The 17,539-nt window shown below is 46.1% G+C and overlaps 4 protein-coding genes and 1 long non-coding RNA gene across 12 annotated transcripts; 3 read left to right on the top strand and 2 right to left on the bottom strand.

The window, feature by feature from the left end:
* The first annotated feature begins 502 nt into the window (after positions 1–502).
* LOC115247318 (uncharacterized) lies at positions 503–2,781 on the top strand. Its single transcript, XR_003886376.1, has 4 exons — positions 503–715; positions 1,444–1,598; positions 2,399–2,564; positions 2,663–2,781. It is a non-coding gene; the product is annotated as an uncharacterized lncRNA (long non-coding RNA).
* On the bottom strand, positions 724–5,471 carry LOC105419011 (uncharacterized). Of its 2 annotated transcripts, XM_029828380.1 has the most exons (12): positions 5,127–5,471; positions 4,849–5,019; positions 3,384–3,681; positions 3,127–3,244; positions 2,941–3,045; positions 2,764–2,864; positions 2,586–2,687; positions 2,365–2,491; positions 2,183–2,290; positions 1,912–2,067; positions 1,708–1,826; positions 724–1,572 (listed from the first exon to the last, which is right to left on the bottom strand). In XM_029828380.1, the coding sequence occupies exons 1-12, from the start codon at positions 5,158–5,160 to the stop codon at positions 1,440–1,442; spliced, it is 1,572 nt and encodes a 523-aa protein (XP_029684240.1). In that variant the 5' UTR covers positions 5,161–5,471; the 3' UTR covers positions 724–1,439. The 2 variants fall into 2 exon arrangements, with proteins under 2 accessions (XP_029684240.1, XP_011618596.2); XM_011620294.2 differs by having other exon boundaries at positions 4,849–5,468.
* A 3-nt stretch (positions 5,472–5,474) lies between these two features.
* Positions 5,475–7,823, top strand: fam216a (family with sequence similarity 216 member A). 5 transcript variants are annotated; one of them, XR_003886372.1, is made up of 6 exons: positions 5,475–5,630; positions 5,918–6,388; positions 6,531–6,657; positions 6,731–7,324; positions 7,400–7,449; positions 7,523–7,823. XR_003886372.1 is itself a non-coding variant. In XM_011620299.2 (6 exons), exons 1-5 carry the CDS (start codon positions 5,554–5,556, stop codon positions 7,166–7,168), a joined length of 351 nt encoding a protein of 116 aa, XP_011618601.2. In that variant the 5' UTR covers positions 5,475–5,553; the 3' UTR covers positions 7,169–7,324; positions 7,400–7,423. The 5 variants fall into 5 exon arrangements, 2 of the variants coding, with proteins under 2 accessions (XP_011618601.2, XP_011618604.2); XM_011620299.2 differs by lacking the exon at positions 7,523–7,823 and having other exon boundaries at positions 5,918–5,946; positions 6,303–6,388; positions 7,137–7,324; positions 7,400–7,423; XM_011620302.2 differs by lacking the exon at positions 7,523–7,823 and having other exon boundaries at positions 5,918–5,946; positions 6,303–6,388; positions 7,400–7,423.
* Positions 7,824–7,882: 59 nt separating this feature from the next.
* On the bottom strand, positions 7,883–11,069 carry vps29 (VPS29 retromer complex component). 2 transcript variants are annotated; one of them, XM_011620321.2, is made up of 5 exons: positions 10,972–11,069; positions 10,051–10,062; positions 8,804–8,995; positions 8,445–8,680; positions 7,883–8,369 (listed from the first exon to the last, which is right to left on the bottom strand). In XM_011620321.2, exons 1-5 carry the CDS (start codon positions 10,972–10,974, stop codon positions 8,252–8,254), a joined length of 561 nt encoding a protein of 186 aa, XP_011618623.1. In that variant the 5' UTR covers positions 10,975–11,069; the 3' UTR covers positions 7,883–8,251. The 2 variants fall into 2 exon arrangements, with proteins under 2 accessions (XP_011618623.1, XP_011618625.1); XM_011620323.2 differs by lacking the exon at positions 10,051–10,062.
* Positions 11,070–11,239: 170 nt separating this feature from the next.
* On the top strand, positions 11,240–16,470 carry eif5 (eukaryotic translation initiation factor 5). Of its 2 annotated transcripts, none has more exons than XM_011620314.2 (12): positions 11,240–11,357; positions 11,895–12,119; positions 13,073–13,352; positions 13,432–13,513; positions 13,595–13,767; positions 13,867–13,978; positions 14,078–14,208; positions 14,465–14,626; positions 15,070–15,231; positions 15,328–15,492; positions 15,586–15,726; positions 16,079–16,470. In XM_011620314.2, the coding sequence occupies exons 3-12, from the start codon at positions 13,281–13,283 to the stop codon at positions 16,175–16,177; spliced, it is 1,299 nt and encodes a 432-aa protein (XP_011618616.1). In that variant the 5' UTR covers positions 11,240–11,357; positions 11,895–12,119; positions 13,073–13,280; the 3' UTR covers positions 16,178–16,470. The 2 variants fall into 2 exon arrangements, with proteins under 2 accessions (XP_011618616.1, XP_011618612.1); XM_011620310.2 differs by having other exon boundaries at positions 11,265–11,379.
* The last annotated feature ends 1,069 nt before the right edge of the window (positions 16,471–17,539 follow it).

The following is a 17,539-nucleotide window of genomic DNA, read 5'->3' as shown; positions in this document are numbered from 1 at the left end:
TTCACTGGTCCGCTGCCAAGCACTTCCTGGGGAGTAACAGCTCATTTAAACCGATGTAGCTGATGTAAATGATCACTGTACAAATGATGCGTGTTTGTGTGTCTGACGACAGGAATCCAGATGCAAGACCAGCTGTTTCGGTTGTCACTCATCTAGGTCAAAGGTAAAAGAGCTCTTCTTCACCTTGAAAAAAAGAAGCAGTTTTGACTAAACTTTGTCACAGACTGTTTTTTTTTTTTTTTGTCATTTGTGATTTGACTTAGAGACGTTTGAAGGTTTATGTTGTGTCGTTGCTGCCATCTTGTGGTCAAAGGGCTGAATCGCTCAGGCTGATTCATTTGTTTAACTTCTCTCAAGTCCCCTTCCACCATATGTGAGTGGCAAATCATGACTTTAGAAATCATCATAGCATTAAAAAATAATAATATTACAATGTAATTATTTAAAATGGATTTTTAAAAAATTGATATTGATTGATTTCAATCAACGGAGACGATAAGATAAGAAGCAAATGGACAATATGGTCTTCCAGAGCAGTCAGGGAAAGACAATATTGCAGTTAATGCCTTAAAAATAACAAGAATACCTTGGGAATAACCTAGTAAGGCTAAAATTAACTTTCTCCGTTAGGTAAACCAAACATTCAGATGTTTAGGAACCGCTTCTCCCATCGCTGGTAGCGTTGAGGCCATTAGCGTGACGACGGGAAATAAAAGTGAGTAATTACTCGTCTATTTTATGACTTTTATTCACTTTTCTGGCAAATACAACGAAGGGAAAGTGTCAACGACAGACAGGTTTACAACAATACAGTTTTTTTCAACGTCTAATAACTTTGAAGGAAGAAACAAGTACCGGTAGTAATTGACAAGTGTTAGCATGCTATGCTACGGAAATTTTCCCAAATAAACAGAACCATTTTCTTCTTCGTCTTCTTTCAAAACAAAACTTTATCGATAAATTAATTGTCACAATCAATAAATAACGAATATATTAAAAAAAACAACAACAACGTATTAAATTTTAAACTATAGCTGGAAATGGGAAACTAAATTAATATGTACGTCTAAGACATTATTTGCAGTAATGAGTATATTACTGATTACATTAACAAGTGATAAAATAATTTCAGTTTGTGTTCGTATATTTTATGTGAAACATATGTCAATGTAAGTGCATGTAAAGTAGTGTTTTTTTTTTTTTTAAATCTGCAAATGACGAGCTTCTTTTGGATTTTCTATAAAAGATTTGCATACCCTTAAAAAAAAAAAATAATAAAAAACATTGCATTTTAATTTGAGAACAAATTGTACGGCAGCTATATTAATGACACATTCAGTAAAACTGGATCTTTGTTCCTGAAGCATGATAGTCCTTACTGACCATAACTACAGCAGAGCTTGGGAAATAAATATTAATACAGCGTTCGGTCTCCTGCCTCAGGCCAGACAGCGGAACCATGAGACAGACGTGGATTGTCGCCGCCCAGGAATGGCCTCCAGGACCTTCCTGGCCTGCCATGCTGAGAGACGGTTCCATCGCAGCAGTGCCACCTGCAGAACCAGGTCCTCTCTGAGGGGAACCAAACACAAGGCAAGGTTAGGAAGGTGCAGTTCCTCCGTTGACCACCAGGCGTGGTCTTTGCCTATAGATACTTTTCTCTGTGTCATGATGTCATGATGATAAAGAGATGTGATGAAGGTTTACCGCAGCAGGGGAAATTCCTGGAGCAAGGTTGCCATTGTTAGAAGCACCATATCATGAGAATCACACTCCAGCAGCTCTGTCACTTTCAATATCGGGTTCAAAAGGTCGACACCGGGAACCTGGTGGGAGGAACGCGGCAGTTAAGGGCTGTTATTGGATGTTTTAAAAACAGGCCGTGGGTGTCGCCACGACCGCTGCTCTCACCAGCTCTGAGATGGTGTCGTGAAGAAGCTCAGCATCTTCTGTGACCGTTTGGCCGATGTTTGGACTCCAGCAATTGGTCAGTTTGTTCTGACGGACTTTGACGAGGTATGTGAGGTACGTGTGAGCGACGATGTTGTAGATCTCGACCACGACCATCTGGGACACAGAGGTCAACAGAGACACCGTTTAACTTTTATTAAGAACAAAAACTCTTCTCAACTGGGTAGAAGCTCTTAACCGTCCTATTGTCCCTTCAGGTGTTGTAACGTACCTCCATGACGTCCTGACACCACTTCTCATTTGGAAAACAGGTCTTCACTTTGTGGATCAAGTAGAAGAATTGTTTGTTCTTCCCTGTGAAGTAGGACTTCAGGAGGCTCTGTTGGGACAGGAGGGCGATCTATGAGAACGCTGCAGCTTTTAATCAGCTATCATCGGTATATTGGACGTTACCTTTGCAACCTTTGACATCATTTTCTTCACACAGGTTAAAGTAAAGGCCTCCATGGGTTCCAGCACCGCCACGATGTCCTGAAGGAGGCTTCTTGTGACGTCCGTAGTTGTGGTCCTGACGTGCTGCCTGAAAGGAAACGTTGAAAATGATGTCGATCTTCTGTTGAGTGCTGTTAGCTGATAATACTGCGTCTAATGAGGTAAATTAGAAGAGTTCTCACTTAATTTCTTTGCAGGTTTTCAGGGTCTTTAGGAAATAGGTCATTTCTCTTTCGTCTATTTTTGTTTTCTTCTCAAGGAGCTCCATTTGTTCAGCCGTGTACCTACAGAACCAACGCAAACCTCAGCATGAACCATTGTAAAGACCCCCCGGTCCTGCGGTCACAGTGTCTCCCTCACCCCAGCAACATGTTCAGCAGCTCCTGGAAGCAAATCTCTCGAACCTCAGATACCAGTGAGGAGCTGATATTGCCTGCGCTCGTGGACAGTCCCTCGGTCAACTTAGAATTAAAACACTACTGTTACCATCACTGTTAGATTAGCTTTAAAAAGAATAAACCCCAAAAATCCACAGACCTGGATAATGTCCACATAGAACCTGACACAAGCTTCCTCGTTATTGCCATCGACATGTGTTCTGTCCATTTCCAGGATTTTTCCCACAGAAGCTCTGAAGTCCTCCTGAGGACAGAAACATTAAAACCGAGTCTTAATGTTTCAAGCCTGAAAGGACTGACGGGTGCAGCAGGTTTGGGTTCTTACCTTTACTCTATGAAGCAGTTTGTTCTTTGCATTTGTGACCCACTCTGTCAACAGCAGCAGGTCCACGTTCTTTCTTACATCAAGGTCCTGAAGAAGAAGTGGACCAAACATCTCCTGACTGGGAAGCAACCACAGATCGACTGGTTTATGACTCAAATGTTGGTTGATCACACATGTAACTGATTCACTCAGATGGAGCGATGAAACGTTCTGCTTCCGTTCTTCTTCACTGAAAGTGCAGCCTTACTTGTATTTACCTCGGATACGTTTGGCAGACCCACTGCATGAGGATGAAGAGACTCTGAAGGTCGTTTATCTTCTGCAGCAGATGATTGAAGCAGTCGAATATCTGACGGTGATAGCTTTCAACCTGTGCGCCCATCGAGCCCAGATTCTTCAGGTGGGGGCCCAGGTCCTTCCGCACAGTTTCCTGCACAGCGAGCAGGTACTGGCAGAGGTTCCCAGGAAGGTCTGCTGGTGGCCTCGGGAGGGTGCACACTATGGTTTGTGGGCCATCATCATGGCTGGTAGCCAGTTCCTGGTCCTCTGGTGGCCCTGAGGTGAGATGATAATTTAGCCTTCTGATGGCAGCGTTGGTGCCACCTGCTGGTTGTGTTCAGTACCGACGCCTTTCAATTAATAATTAATAACTACATATTTGTTTGCATATTCAGAGTCTGAATTTATTCTGTGGTTCAGTTATTTTAAACTAAGCTTCCTATTTGTAAATCACACAAAATTTAACAAAAAAACAATCATTTCGGCTCTTGAGCGATGGGCTAAACTTTAACTTGTAATGTCTCTTTGATGTTGCCTGACAGGCCTCTGTCACTCCACTGGGTCATGGTTTCCTCTCCTCTCCTTTCCTCTCCTCATCAAGCAGACTAGTTATGCTGATTCTTGTGTAGTTTTTCTGCTCCCCCCCCCCCCCCCCCCCGCCCTTGGAGCTGCATAATGACCTCCGGCCCCGCTGAAGTGATTGTACATCATATTTTTTGTGTGTGTTTCTGTGCTCTGTGCCTCTCCTCTCCCCTCCTCTCCCCTCCTCTCCTCTCCTCTCCTCTCCTCTCCTCTCCTCTCCTCTCCTCTCCCCTCCCCTCTCCTCTCCTCTCCTCTCCTCTCCTCTCCTCTCCTCTCCTCTCCTCTCCTCTCCTCTCCTCTCCTCTCCCCCTCCTTCTCCTTCTCCTTTTCCTCTCCCTCTCCTCTTTCCCCTCCTCCTCCTCCTCCTTCTCCTCTCCTCTACCTCCCCTTCACTCTACTTCTCCTCTCCTCTCCTCTCCCCTCACCTCTTCTCTCCCATCCTCCTCCCCTCTCCTCTCCTCTCCTCTCCTCTCCTCTCCTCTCCTCTCCTCTCCTCTCCTCTCCTCTCCTCTCCTCTCCCCCTCCTTCTCCTTCTCCTTTTCCTCTCCCTCTCCTCTTTCCCCTCCTCCTCCTCCTCCTTCTCCTCTCCTCTACCTCCCCTTCACTCTACTTCTCCTCTCCTCTCCTCTCCTCTCCCCTCACCTCTTCTCTCCCATCCTGTAAAGCACCTTGAAACAATTTTGATTGTATAAGACGCTATATAAATAAAGATTGATTTGATTTGATTGATTTGCACCACGGAGACAGACGGGTGTAATTAGACACCCGTATAGACATAAACAGACATAAACTGACATAAACAGGTATAAACAGACATAAACACACCTGCTGTGCACAAATGATGGGAATAACAAATCTTACCAGTTTGGTTCACCAGTAAAGGTGTCCTGCTCTTTTTCAGCTGAGAATAAATCCTTTTCATCGTTTTCAGATGGAATATGGTGCACGTTTGTCTCTGAAGTGTTGTATTGTCGTGCTCGGAGTGGCTCTTAAAGCCGATGACCGGAATTTCCCTCCACACTTTTACTTTCCCTTTTATGCAGGGGATGGGAAGGAAGAGTGAACAAAGGAATGCAAACGTGACCATGAAAGAGAATCTTCTTCCTGTTAGGTCACTACGTAACACCAACGATACTCACAATTTGCACCACTGTTGCCCCCGGTTACGTCCATGAGGGGTTTACATGAATATAAAGTGGATTTTAAAGTGTTGATAGACTCCCGTTATTCATGGGATGGTATTTGATGTTGAACGTGCAGGTCTGACAAACTTTCCCTCTCGGAAAAATAGGTACTTTCCAAAAGATTTTACAGGTGTTATAAAATCCAAGCAAAAAAATAACGGCATCAAATGTTCCCTTTATGCTGATTTATGCTGCAAAATGAGCTGCTTTGGTTGGATTTAATCGTAGTTAATGGAGAAGTTTTAGAAACACGAAAGTATAAACAGGACATATTCAATTCTTCTTGTTTCCGTGTCACCCGCGTGTTGGGCAGGTGACCGGGCTCAGGTGTCACCGTACCTGTCAGCGAGGTCCTGAACAGCTCAGGTGTGTCTGGGTGCAGATGGACGTGACAAAACGTGTGAGGTTTGCAATGACTCAGAAGATCCAGAGACGCCATCAGGATGAAGATCTGAGCAGGTATCCGTGTCGGAATGCTTCTCGCTCACATTTCCACAGGTTTTCAATACTTTCCACAATGTTGGCGCCATGTCTGAACCAAAACTTTGTGTTTCTTTGGTATGATTTGAATCTTATTTGTGCTTCTCGTTGTTTTCATGTCTGGTCATGTCTGATATCCAATAATTTCACCATAATTGTGACTTTATGTGCGAATGAAAAGTCGGAACTCAAATATGTGGACTTCCAGGTGTGGGTGTCGAGGGCTGCTGGGGGATTTATGGTCTGTCTTGCCCTTTGTGCTGCAGGACCGCCGGGACGAACGAATCCCAAACGGGTATGTTTCAGGGATACGCCATCCGCCCTCGACCCTGAGGGCGTGGACCCAGGTGTCCCGTTGGAGGCGAAACTGGAGAATCTGGTTTTGTACTGGTGACACGGCAGCGTGATAAGACCAGTGGAAAAGGAGGGGAAATCCTAAACCTCAGCTGGGTCAAACCTGATACGTTACAGTGCAGGAAGGAAGATAACGAGAGCTCACTTTAACCACAGAATAGTTTAAAAAAGCAGCTTAAAATCAGCCGGATGAAGTCGGCTCACCGTCAAATTCAGCCCTGTTAAATGTCAGAACAGGAAATCCAGAATAAAATCTCCTTTTTCCTGATCTGCTGTGGATCTTCTGTATCCCTACAGCTTTAACAGATAACACAGCGGCGAGGCTCCAACAGGACGCGGCGCTGCCCATCCCAGGAGCCGTGAGCACGGCCCCCTTCCTCAAGGTACGACTGGCTGATGTCCACCAAAGCAACAGGCGTGCATGTCTGTCTACCTTATTGTAAAACACTGTTGGTGCTCCAAGTCATATAAGATGCTGCATCTTTTATATTCCCACTCATCCCCCCTCTGACCTCTTGACCTCAGCACACCGCGCTGACCCCAGCTCAGAGGGAGTACCTGTGCAACATTGCGGCTTCGCACAGCGACACGCACGTCCGTGGCCTCATCACGCAGCACTACATGAACGTGTTGCACAGGTGCACTCCCTCAGGTGAGGACTGTCAAAATCAAATCAAATCAATCTTTATTTATACAGCGTCTTATACAATCAAAATTGTTTCAAGGCGCTTTCCAGAATCCCAGGGCCTGACCCCAGACAAGCAACAGTGGCAAGGAAAAACTCCCCTTTAACAGGAAGAAACCTTGAGCAGGACCAAGCTGTAAACCTATGGATCGTCTATAGATTCCATAGTTTGTGGTCCAGAACTGCTCAGATAGAAGACGGTGTCTCCACACCACACTCGTGTTATCGGTCAATCCAAAGTCTCCTGTTATTCTGGGGTTTCCCCTTTTTTTATTTGCCGTGGGACTTTTAGAGGCACAATCCCCATTAAAGTGGTTTCACTTTGATTTCTCTGTTTGTTTAATCGCTTTATTTTATCATCAACATGATGGAGAAGCAGACACCGAAATGGCTCTTCTTCAATTCTGGGCATTTTCAGACTCGACCTTCTTTAACTTGGTTTGCAGTTTCACTTCCACTGTCAGAAGCTGCTCAGTAACTCTGTTCCAGGGGGCAGCCGCTCTGTGGGCGCCCGCGCCGACGGTCTGGGGGTTGTCCACGGCAACGAAACTCAAGCTGAACTTTGTCCTGGAGCAAAAGTCAAGAATAAAAAGACAAACTCCAAACGTGCCGACAGAAGCCCCCCGTCATTCAGGTGAGAGGACCACATTCCAAACCTTCATGAAACGATTGAAAACAGTTTAAAATTAGCCTCTTTCCATTAAAACAGACCTTCCAACGCCTCAATTCGAAGAAAAAAAAGCTCATCCTCAAGACAAAGTAGGCGTATTTCTTTAATCAGACGTACAAATCTTAGACTGTGGTTCTGCTTCAGCGGGTTTGTTGTATCCAGGAGCCACGATCCGACTGTTGGAGGAGGAGGAAGAGCTGGACGCCTCTCTCAGTCTTCTCTGCATCGCAGGACGGGACGACGCGTGTTCGGAGAACGTCCAGTAACAGCTTCACTTTCAGCTGTTCAGTGGTTGAACCGCAGCTTCGGTGGCCTCCGGTCCGGTGAGCCCGGTCTGGACAAAAACAACTGCAAAGCTAATTTACAGGAACTGAAACATCAACTTACAGTAATTTAGGGTGGTTTTTGGACGAGCTGTGCGGAAGAGGATTCAGACCATGTGTGAGGATTTTTTCAGTCCTTATTTTCATGAATTTTCATGCTCTTTTTTTCCATCACTGGAATTAAGACAAAACCAGAGAGTTGGTGAAATTAGACCTTTATTGTGGAGGGGAAATAAATGACAGAAGGCCGACTACCTGAAGCTAAAGGCCTGATTAGTTGTTTCCATGTACAGGAAATAATAAATGCAAAGATCAAAAATAAGTAAAAGAAAATGGCACCAAATAATCCTTTGGAAAACAAATACATGTGATCTTATTGCGTTCTCTCAATTACTGTGACAGCTTGGTTTCAAGCAAATGCTGATGTCGTATACACAATATAATACACAGGTTGTTCAGAGTTGGCCGACTGACCAGCTAACATGACTGCAGGAGAGATGCTGCCCCCTGGTGGATGGGAAGCAACAATGCTGAGCAATGGAAACCAAACTCCTCGTCCCACCTTCCTTTAAGTTTTCTTGTACTCGATTCTTTCCACCTTCACATCGTCACCAATCAGCTGATAAACGTACGTCACCACTGTTGACGCCTGGATGTCCATTAATACGAAGGAGGGGATGATGTTACTGTAAAGAGGGAAGACAGGCACGTTTCACGTCTTTCCATCACCACTTCTGCGGTTACACCTGCAGGACATCTACCTTTCCAGTGCGTTGTAGGCCCCTGTGGCGGAACCAGGGTTGATGTAAAACTTGTTCTCGTTCTCGAAAGCCTCAAACTTGTGTGTGTGTCCAGAGATGAGGATGTCTACGTCCAGCTGCCTCTGGAGGAGTGCCAGGCTGGCCATGTCCCCCCAGGGGATGACCTGGTGCCCGTGGATGAGGCCGATCTTGAACTGGCCCACAGTGACCACCTTCTGCTCGGGGTAGTTCAGGTTCTGACAGGGAGCATTTGAATATTTGTGACCCAATTTGACGACAACCTCTTGTGTTTAATTGCATGTTGGTTTCTATGAGCCCCCTCAATAATTCCAACGCTGTTCCCAAAATCCTATACAGACCTCATCGAAGTCCCCCCGGACTATGTGGACGTCTCCGGCGAGCGTCTTCAGGTAGTCATAACTTTCCTTGGTGCAGAGATTGCCTGTGCAGAGGATGTGCTGGATCTTCCCGGGGACCAACAGCTTCTTGAACTTGGCCGGCAGGGTGTTGCATCGGTGAGGGATGTGCAGGTCACCTAACACCAGGACCAACTGTGACATCACACAAAGATAACTCAAAAAGGGAGTGGGCCAAGCAAAGTGCTCTGTGGTGTCCTCTCAGTGGGCTGAGCAGACGCCAGCAGGGCTTTTCTATTCGCTTCTCATCATTAATCTGTCACTATCGTGCACTTTGACTTTAAAATTACTAAATTATCTCATACCCCCAAAACTTGCCCCTGGTTAAAATGCTAGATCATCACACTTAATCAAGCGGCACAAGCTTGTAGATTAGAAAGGTTACACAACAAACCAAGTATATCAAGTGCCTGAATTCAAACTGTTGGAATGTGACCATCATTTAAACAGAATTACAACAGTGGATTCATATGTTCGGATACTTTAAGGTTGACTACCAGTATAAACACTAAATACATGAGTCAAAAGAAGTTATTTTTCTTGGAAATCAACTGAATTGCATCGGCAACAGATTTCAGACACTCAATATCTGTTGTTGGGACCATTTTAACCTGACTAAAGACAACTTCAATATAACCGAATACGATATTATGATGTGGGATGGCTGCATCACTGTCAAGGTTAAAGACGAGACCCCTGGTGGGACGGGCTTCCTCTGGGAGTTCTCCTGTCCTCAGACATTTGTGAGGAAGCCCTACAGGCACCTACTGGTGCAAAGACCACTGCTCCTAAAAAGAAAGTCGGGACTGGTCCGGCTGAGGGATCTGAGAGGCTTTTCTGAACTCCAAGCAACCTACTAATCTGTGTGGCTTTGCATCACTACAGCCCTACACTGTATTGTACCACTGGCATCGACCTCAACCGTAAATTTCCTGTCCAACTGAAGCTTTGAATATGACCTAAAAGACCCATCAGGTCCTCCAAACACCTCGGACAGTTTTCACCTCACTTGTATCTCGCTACCGAACCGTGATACCAAACGTTCTACTTCCATGTTAAAGAAGAGATGCTGAAAGCTGAGCTCGTTGCAAAGTCGATACGTTGGTGGACTGCAAAACTTTGCAATATCGTGTTAGTACGCCAGGCAGAAGAGCCAGAAGAGGGATCCAACACAGAGCGAGGACACTTACCCGATGACCAGCCTGGATGATTGGAGACAGGCAAGGTAGGAGGTGCAGGAAAGTGGTGAGATAGTGGAGAAAGACAATGTGCATGGAGAGGTAAAATCAAGAACAAACACCAAAAGTTAAACTGAAATTAGAAACGAAAAGTTAAAAAGTGAATGGATTAACTTAGCAGTTATGAATCACTCAAAAACACAAGAAAATTAAACAATGTGGCAGAATCAATGGTTAATGGGTGATGTTAGTGATAATCATAAAGTAAACGTGGTCAAAGACAAATGCAAAAACGTGCATGCACATCAAATAACTCAATACGATGAATGGAAGAGGATCAAAACCCAGAAATATAAATTAACAACAAAAATTGCCCATTTTTACAGTCACTTTGCTCATAAAATTGCGACAGATTGAGAAGACGACGGGACAAATCGGTGAATTACGTGCATGTTTAACTGCTGAGCGCGTCAGTTGTAGCACGTAGTAGTGATGATCATTTACATTTGGGCTGAAAACTCGGTTATGAAAAATAAAAAGTTCCACAGAAGCTAGCTCGTTAGCCCAGCTCGCTAGCACATATAAATACCGCAAAACATGTTTTTTAAAAAAATTGACAGCGTTAATAAAACGATCAATAAAAAGCTGAAAATAAATCTGACAGAGCAAAACCGAGTTGTGCGGATGGAAGGAGCGTTTCCAGGGCTGAAGTGTGAAAATAGGGACGAAAGTGTCCATCTGTCATGTGACCGTTGCTCCATCTCGGAATGAAGCTAACGTTTAAACCTGGAAACAGGCGTCGTGGACGCGCTCAAACCTCGACGCCACCATCTCCACGACAGCGTCCAATCCAAGGCAACATCATGCACGTCAGTGGTTCAAAAGCTGGACGTTAAATGGGAAAAATGTTGACTTTAGGAAATTCCTACTCACCATCTTCTATTTTGCTGCTTGCGCGAGTCAATTTCAGGAAGCACCTTTGCACGTACAGCGTCATTGCGTCATCCGATGAGGAACCACAATTATGTAGCCTTTCAAAATAAAAGAAACTTGTTGATGTGCAGACCACGCCGCGGGTGGGGCCACTCTTCGTGGTTATACTTGCGCAAATCGCAAACATTGTAATTCAAAACAAATGTCCCACAAATGTTTCCAGTCAAAAATGATCCTTTCATGCATTAGGTTAAAGATCTATCCATGCTTTAAATTTGAAGGCGTTGTCATAACCGGAAACGGTAACCACTGCCCTTGCTTCCGTTCTCTTGACGATAGTAGGTTAAAGCGACGCATTTAGCAGCTTTTCCCAGAACATTCGAGAGGTAAGGTGCGGACAGAAATCAGGTAATTACGCTGTGCTTATCGTGACGTGGATTTCAGACTAGAAAATGAAGCCAGCTACCTAGAGTTAAACGACACTCTTCATTTAATTGTCTCCCAGTCGTCAACGCTTGGCTTCTAACCGCAGGATGTGTCTATTTCCTGAAGCTTTAGCGTTATATTCTTCCGTTTTTTAATCACAGACGCGCTGACGACGAATTAGTAATCACTTATACGGGTAGCTGTGCCTAATTAAGGATCCGGTCTCATTTAATCTGCTCTTAAATTGGTTCATTTGATAAAATTCCCGTCTAACGCTACTTGAAGCATCTTACGGGGCTGACGCCATCTATTTATTGGGTTACAAGCCACGCACAACTAATCGGTCTAAAATGGTTCACGGTGTGGTTTTAAGTTGGTGTTGTTGATTTTTTTTACCATCAGATAATATACGTAATCGCCCCATTCAACAAGGGGAACTGTCATAACGGAAGATGCTAGTAGCTCCGGGTGTTAACGCCGCGTTTTTCCGCCCCCAGGTCCCCAAACCCCGAGGACGTTCTGGATAGCAGCCTTCTGTCTGTGAGCCTGGCACCTGCACTGTTTGGACGCATTAGGGGGTTGACCGGTGCATCTTTTGAAAGGCAAAGAACCATTAAGAACCCTGCTGCAATCGATACAACTTCAGCACCAGCCATCGACCACCGTTCACTGCGGCTCTTGGACGATCAGCGTTGTGTTTATGTCTTTGTTTTGCGAAAACGGTGAGTTGTCGGAGCCACTTTTCACACCAGCCGAGCCTTCGACGCGACATATGCTGCGCGGATTCGTTAGATAAGCACGGTGATCGCGAGCGCTGTGGCGCAGTAATAAGGGATTGTAGCCGCTCTCGATCAAAATGGCGCCTCCCAGGCGCTCCACTCGTGCGCGCTGGCTGTGACGCACTCTGCACCAAGCGCGGAGCTAAGCTAGTTAGCTTCCTTCCGAAATAGCCCGACCTGTGCCCTTCTGGGACACCTCGGCTCTGGGCACATTTAAAAGAGTTATTCAGACGTTGGTGGGCAGCCACGCCGCGGAAGCCCCGTAACCAGCAGCCACCTTTCCAGCAGCTTTGTGCCGGACGTGTGTGGCAGCTGCTAGGCCTCCTGTTTTTGACCTAATGACAAGAGAAGGCCCCGTGTGACCTACCCGTGGCCCTCATCTGTGACAATGGTCTTTCACACCACTGTTTGGTACCTCCAGGGACACAAAGCGCCCCGTCCTGCCGCAGGGTTTGGCGTCTGTCCTGTTTACCCACCCGGGGATCACGCAGATATTTGCTGTAACAAGTGTGGTCAGCAGTATTTAAGGGTCACGGCTGGATACAGCTGCTTCTGTTGGTAATCTGCCATCTATGACACACACTAGTCATACCTGAACGCCCCGGCAGTTGAGAAGGATTTTATTTCAGTGATGGTGGGTGTGTGTGTGTGTGTGTGTGTGTGTGTTTTATTTTATTCATTCCGTATAATTGCATAGCATTATAAACGCTTGGGAAGTACTAAGATTCTCTCACAGTGGCCAAATAGGCTACTCCTTTTTAAGGCTTTTCCATTTAGGGGTTGAAACGGTAAATCACCCATCCTGTTCTCTCACACCAGCATGTCCTCTCCACCTAGTTCACTATTAACTAGCTTTCCTGATTAGATATTGATATGCATTTGTCTCTCTGTTTCAGAGCTGTTGCGCAGCCGTTGGAACCTGTGTGGTGGAAATCTAGCCTTCAAGCAAGGAGCTTGCGGCCACAGCGGCACAGCGTTTTTCATGTCAGAGACCGAGCGCGCTTGCAGTCGTTTATGTCATCCCCTCTTTTCCAGACAGAAGATCCCGAAAAATCCCCAACCAAGATCCTTTTATCTTACTGATAGTGCTAACATCCATCCAAAATGTCTGTCAACGTCAACCGCAGCGTGTCAGACCAGTTCTATCGCTACAAGATGCCCCGTCTGATTGCCAAGGTAACTTTCCCGAGGCTGGTTTCACTATTGAACCTCTCTGGATGGTGTTTGAACCAGTCCTCTGTTGTTGTGCTTCCAGGTTGAAGGCAAAGGGAATGGAATCAAGACGGTCATTGTCAACATGGTTGACGTTGCAAAGGCGTTGAACAGGCCTCCAACATGTCAGTACTGCCTTCGCTTTTCTCTGTCCTGTCGGAATGGTAAAACCTGTTGCTTATTAAAATATCGGCTTTCTTTCGTAGACCCGACCAAGTTTTTTGGTTGTGAACTCGGCGCTCAGACCCAGTTTGATACCAAAAATGACCGTTACATCGTCAACGGATCCCACGAGGCGAACAAGTTGCAGGACATGCTTGATGGGTTCATCAAAAAATTTGTGCTGTGTGCCGAGTGCGACAACCCTGAAACTGATCTGGTGAGTCTCGGGCAGCATCTGTAACGCTTGTGAACGCTGAGACACATGAATGACTGACGTATCGAGACTTGGATATTAAAGGAGAACCTCTCGTTTCAGCATGTCAACCCCAAGAAACAAACCATTGGTAATTCCTGTAAGGCCTGTGGATACCGCGGCATGCTAGACACCAGACACAAACTTTGCACGTTCATTCTTAAAAACCCACCTGGTGAGATTCTCGTTCAAATATCTTCACCTGTTCCCGTCCGGGGGAGATAAAAAATAACTTTGGCTCATGCCGCTTCCTTGTAATTTTCAACCATCACAGAAAGCACGGATAGTGGATCCGCATCTGTAAAGAAAGACAAAGAGAAAAAGAACCGCAAAAAAGACAAAGAGAACGGCTCGGGCAGCGGAGAGGCTGGAAACCACGACAACATCGACGCCCCTGAAGCTGTGGTGGGTTTCATTGGGCTTTGAATGGTTCCTGACCATTGTTGAAGTTGCTGTTTCCAGTAGTGCAGTTGTACCTTCACAACAGGAAACGCAGTCTGACTGCTGCTGTTTGTTCGATGGACTCGTGTCCTCTTGGTCATAGGAACCCTGAACTAACCAGATTTGACCCTGTGGCGTTGGCCTGACGTCGTTTAGGTTACGCGATGTACCGCTTCATGCTGCTGCGTGTAAACTTTGACCTCTCCTGTCTGGTGCGAAGGATCGCGATGATGAAGATGAGGACTGGGCAGAGGAGACCACGGAGGAGGCGCAGCGGCGGCGCATGGAGGAAATCAGCGACCACGCCAAGAACCTGACGCTGAGCGAGGATCTGGAGAAACCCCTGGAAGAGCGGGTCAATTTGTTCTACAACTTTGTCAAAGTGAGCGGCGTCAGACTGTACGCTTGTACCGAGGCTGCCGGTTGAATACCCTCAGCATCTGTGGGCCAGAGCCGGACTGGAGCTGAGCTTGAGTTACCTGGACCAGGTCCAGGTGTCACCTGTTGGTGACAGTGGACGCTTGTTTACCGAGCTAAACCCAAATGTGAGCTGTTGATTTAAAGGCTGTGGCCTCCAGGATGTGTCCTTCAGCCCTCTGAGCTGCTGTGGTGAATAATTCATCACTGAAACCAGCAGGATCAGAACAAGTCTCTGTTTGAACAGGTCGATCAAAGGTTGCATGTTTAGTTTCTCAACAGTAAATCACCAGAAGGAAAAGGAATAATGTTAAAAATGGTTTTGGTGACTGATATTCTGTGTAGTATTTCAACTGTGGTGACGTCTGTGCCTGCTCATTTACGGTGGTGCTGTTTTCTGACTGGCAGCAAAGGAAGGAGAACAAAACCATCGACGGTGCCGACAAGGAGATCTTGGCAGAGGCGGAGCGCCTGGACGTTAAGGCCATGGGCCCCCTCATCCTGAGTGAGCTGCTCTTTAACGAGAACATCCGAGACCAGATCAAGAAGTATAAACGCCACTTTCTGCGCGTAAGTTGTTGACCGATCCCATTGATTAGTCTGACCTTCAGATCCTTTCACCTCTCAATAGAAGGAACCTGACGCTGGTCTTTATTTACATTTTAGTTCTGCCATAACAACAAGAAAGCCCAAAAGTATCTGCTGGGGGGGTTCGAGTGTGTTGTGAAGCTGCACCAGGTTCAGCTGCTGCCTCGTGTTCCTATCATCCTTAAAGAGCTCTACGACGCTGACCTGCTGGAGGAGGACGTCATTTTTGCCTGGGCAGAGAAGGCGAGCCTGTCACAGATGTTTTATAGATAATCCAGCTGCTGAAATGTGTCTGAAGCATCAGTGTGTGATTTTCACAACCCTCAAATCCACCAGGTTTCTAAGAAGTACGTCTCCAAGGAACTTGCCAAAGAGATCCACGCCAAGGCTGCTCCTTTTGTCAAATGGCTGAAGGAGGCTGAAGAGGAGAGCGAGGGCAGTGAGGAAGAGGAGGAGGAGGAGGATGAGAACGTAGAGGTGAGGTTATTTGCTGGTTTCCGTGTGAATTGCGAGTGTAAGCTTCTCTGCACCTGCTTAAGGTGATCTAACCGGGTCAGACTGACGTGACCTGGACCTCGGCTGTAATTAGCTCCGCTGCCAGCAGAGGGAGACAGACGATGTCGACGCTGTAAAACGCCTTTAAAAACAAACCAGAACAAGATGAGGAGCGTTTCCTGTTACCTGCTGGAGAGATGTTACTGGCCCTTAATTACTGCGTGTGGACAAGGGGACGCGTCTGGAGACATTCTGCTTACTTGTTGACATAAATGGGTTGGTGATATTTCAGACGTGGCCTCTGGATGTGCTCAGCTGTGTCTTCTGTCCTCAGGTGGTGTATTCGCCCTCCGCCCGTGAGCTCAAGATGGAGACGGTGAAACCAGAAGCATCTGAGAAGGAGGAGGATGATATCGACATCGATGCAATCTAAGAGACTCCCAGGAGCTTTTTATTTTTGATTTTCTTGTGTTGTGGCTTTGAATTGCGATGCCGTCTCAACTAAACAGCTGGCCTTTTCCCTCCTTTACCCCCCCCCCCCCCCCCCCCCCATCCCGGCCCACACCCACCATCCTCTGCTTTATGGCATGAATTACTATAGTGCTTTACTTGCTGCACATTAACTCTGACATGTCAAGGTCGCTTTGGGATTGTTTTGACTGCACACTTCCTCTTTTTGGTCCCTATATTTTTCCAGTCAATAAATAATGTTTTACTATCAGCACATTTGACTGTTTCTTGTTTTGTTTTTTTGTTTTTTTTCATTTAATAAAAACACAGCGAGGCAGGTGTGTCAAGGGTTGTAGAAAATTTAATGTTTCAATCACTTTTGCTTTTGAACTTGAACTTTTATGTTGAACCGAACTATGGCCCAGAACCGTTGCGGATCTTTGGCTCTGGGGGGGTCAAAACGGTGCGTTGATCTCACTTGAATCTGAAACTAAAGAGGAAGTACCGACGTTGCTCCGCGTTACTTTCTTAGTTTTTCATGAGCCATACGAACAAAGGAATCCCCACAGAGCCGTTTCCTCTCGGCTGCTGATGACACTTCGCTCGGTGTCGGTTTCCTCCGCCCGAACCGGGTTCGCTAATGCTGCATTCAAGTGCGTTTGGATATTACAGTGACCTATTCGCTATACCACGTAACTTACGGTCCGTGTTTTTCATCCTTTCGCGGTGTAAAAATCGGCAAACTCATAGTGTGGATTGATAGCAGTACATCCAATACATGACCCATGAATAGAAATAGACCTAAAAAGGAGTGGCTGTGAAAAGGTGCCAGATTCCCCCTGCCGGTGGACCACAGACTTCCTGTCTGGCAGGAAACAGCATGGAAAGCTGGGAAAAACATCTCAGACTGCAGGGTGATCAGCACCAGCTTCCTCCAAGGATGCAGTCAATCTCTCCTCTCAACATTCTCCCTATTTACCACCACCCACACCCCCAGTCAGGTGTTAGTTTAGCCCCTGGAGGTCACCACCCTCTCTGGATTCATCTCCGGAGGGTAGACATTGACCGCCTGGTGACCCAGTACAGCAAAAATAGTGCTGAGCTGAACCCATCTTTCAACAGTCCACTTTACTCTCCATTAAACCTGGATGAGTCCCTCAAGACAGCCCTGAGATGGTTAGGTCACAAGAATGAGTGACGATAAGACTGCAGTGACTTTGAAACATGTCTATCATCTGTCAAAATAGATATGAGGCAAGAACTCTGAAACTTAACACACAAATTACGGAAGTACTAAACAGAAAACAAACTAAAATGTTGGAAAATGAATATTGTAAATGCTCTT

Source organism: Takifugu rubripes, chromosome 2 (genome assembly GCF_901000725.2).
Source record: "Takifugu rubripes chromosome 2, fTakRub1.2, whole genome shotgun sequence".
NCBI lineage: Eukaryota > Metazoa > Chordata > Actinopteri > Tetraodontiformes > Tetraodontidae > Takifugu > Takifugu rubripes.
This window is presented reverse-complemented; position numbering and strand designations above follow the sequence as displayed.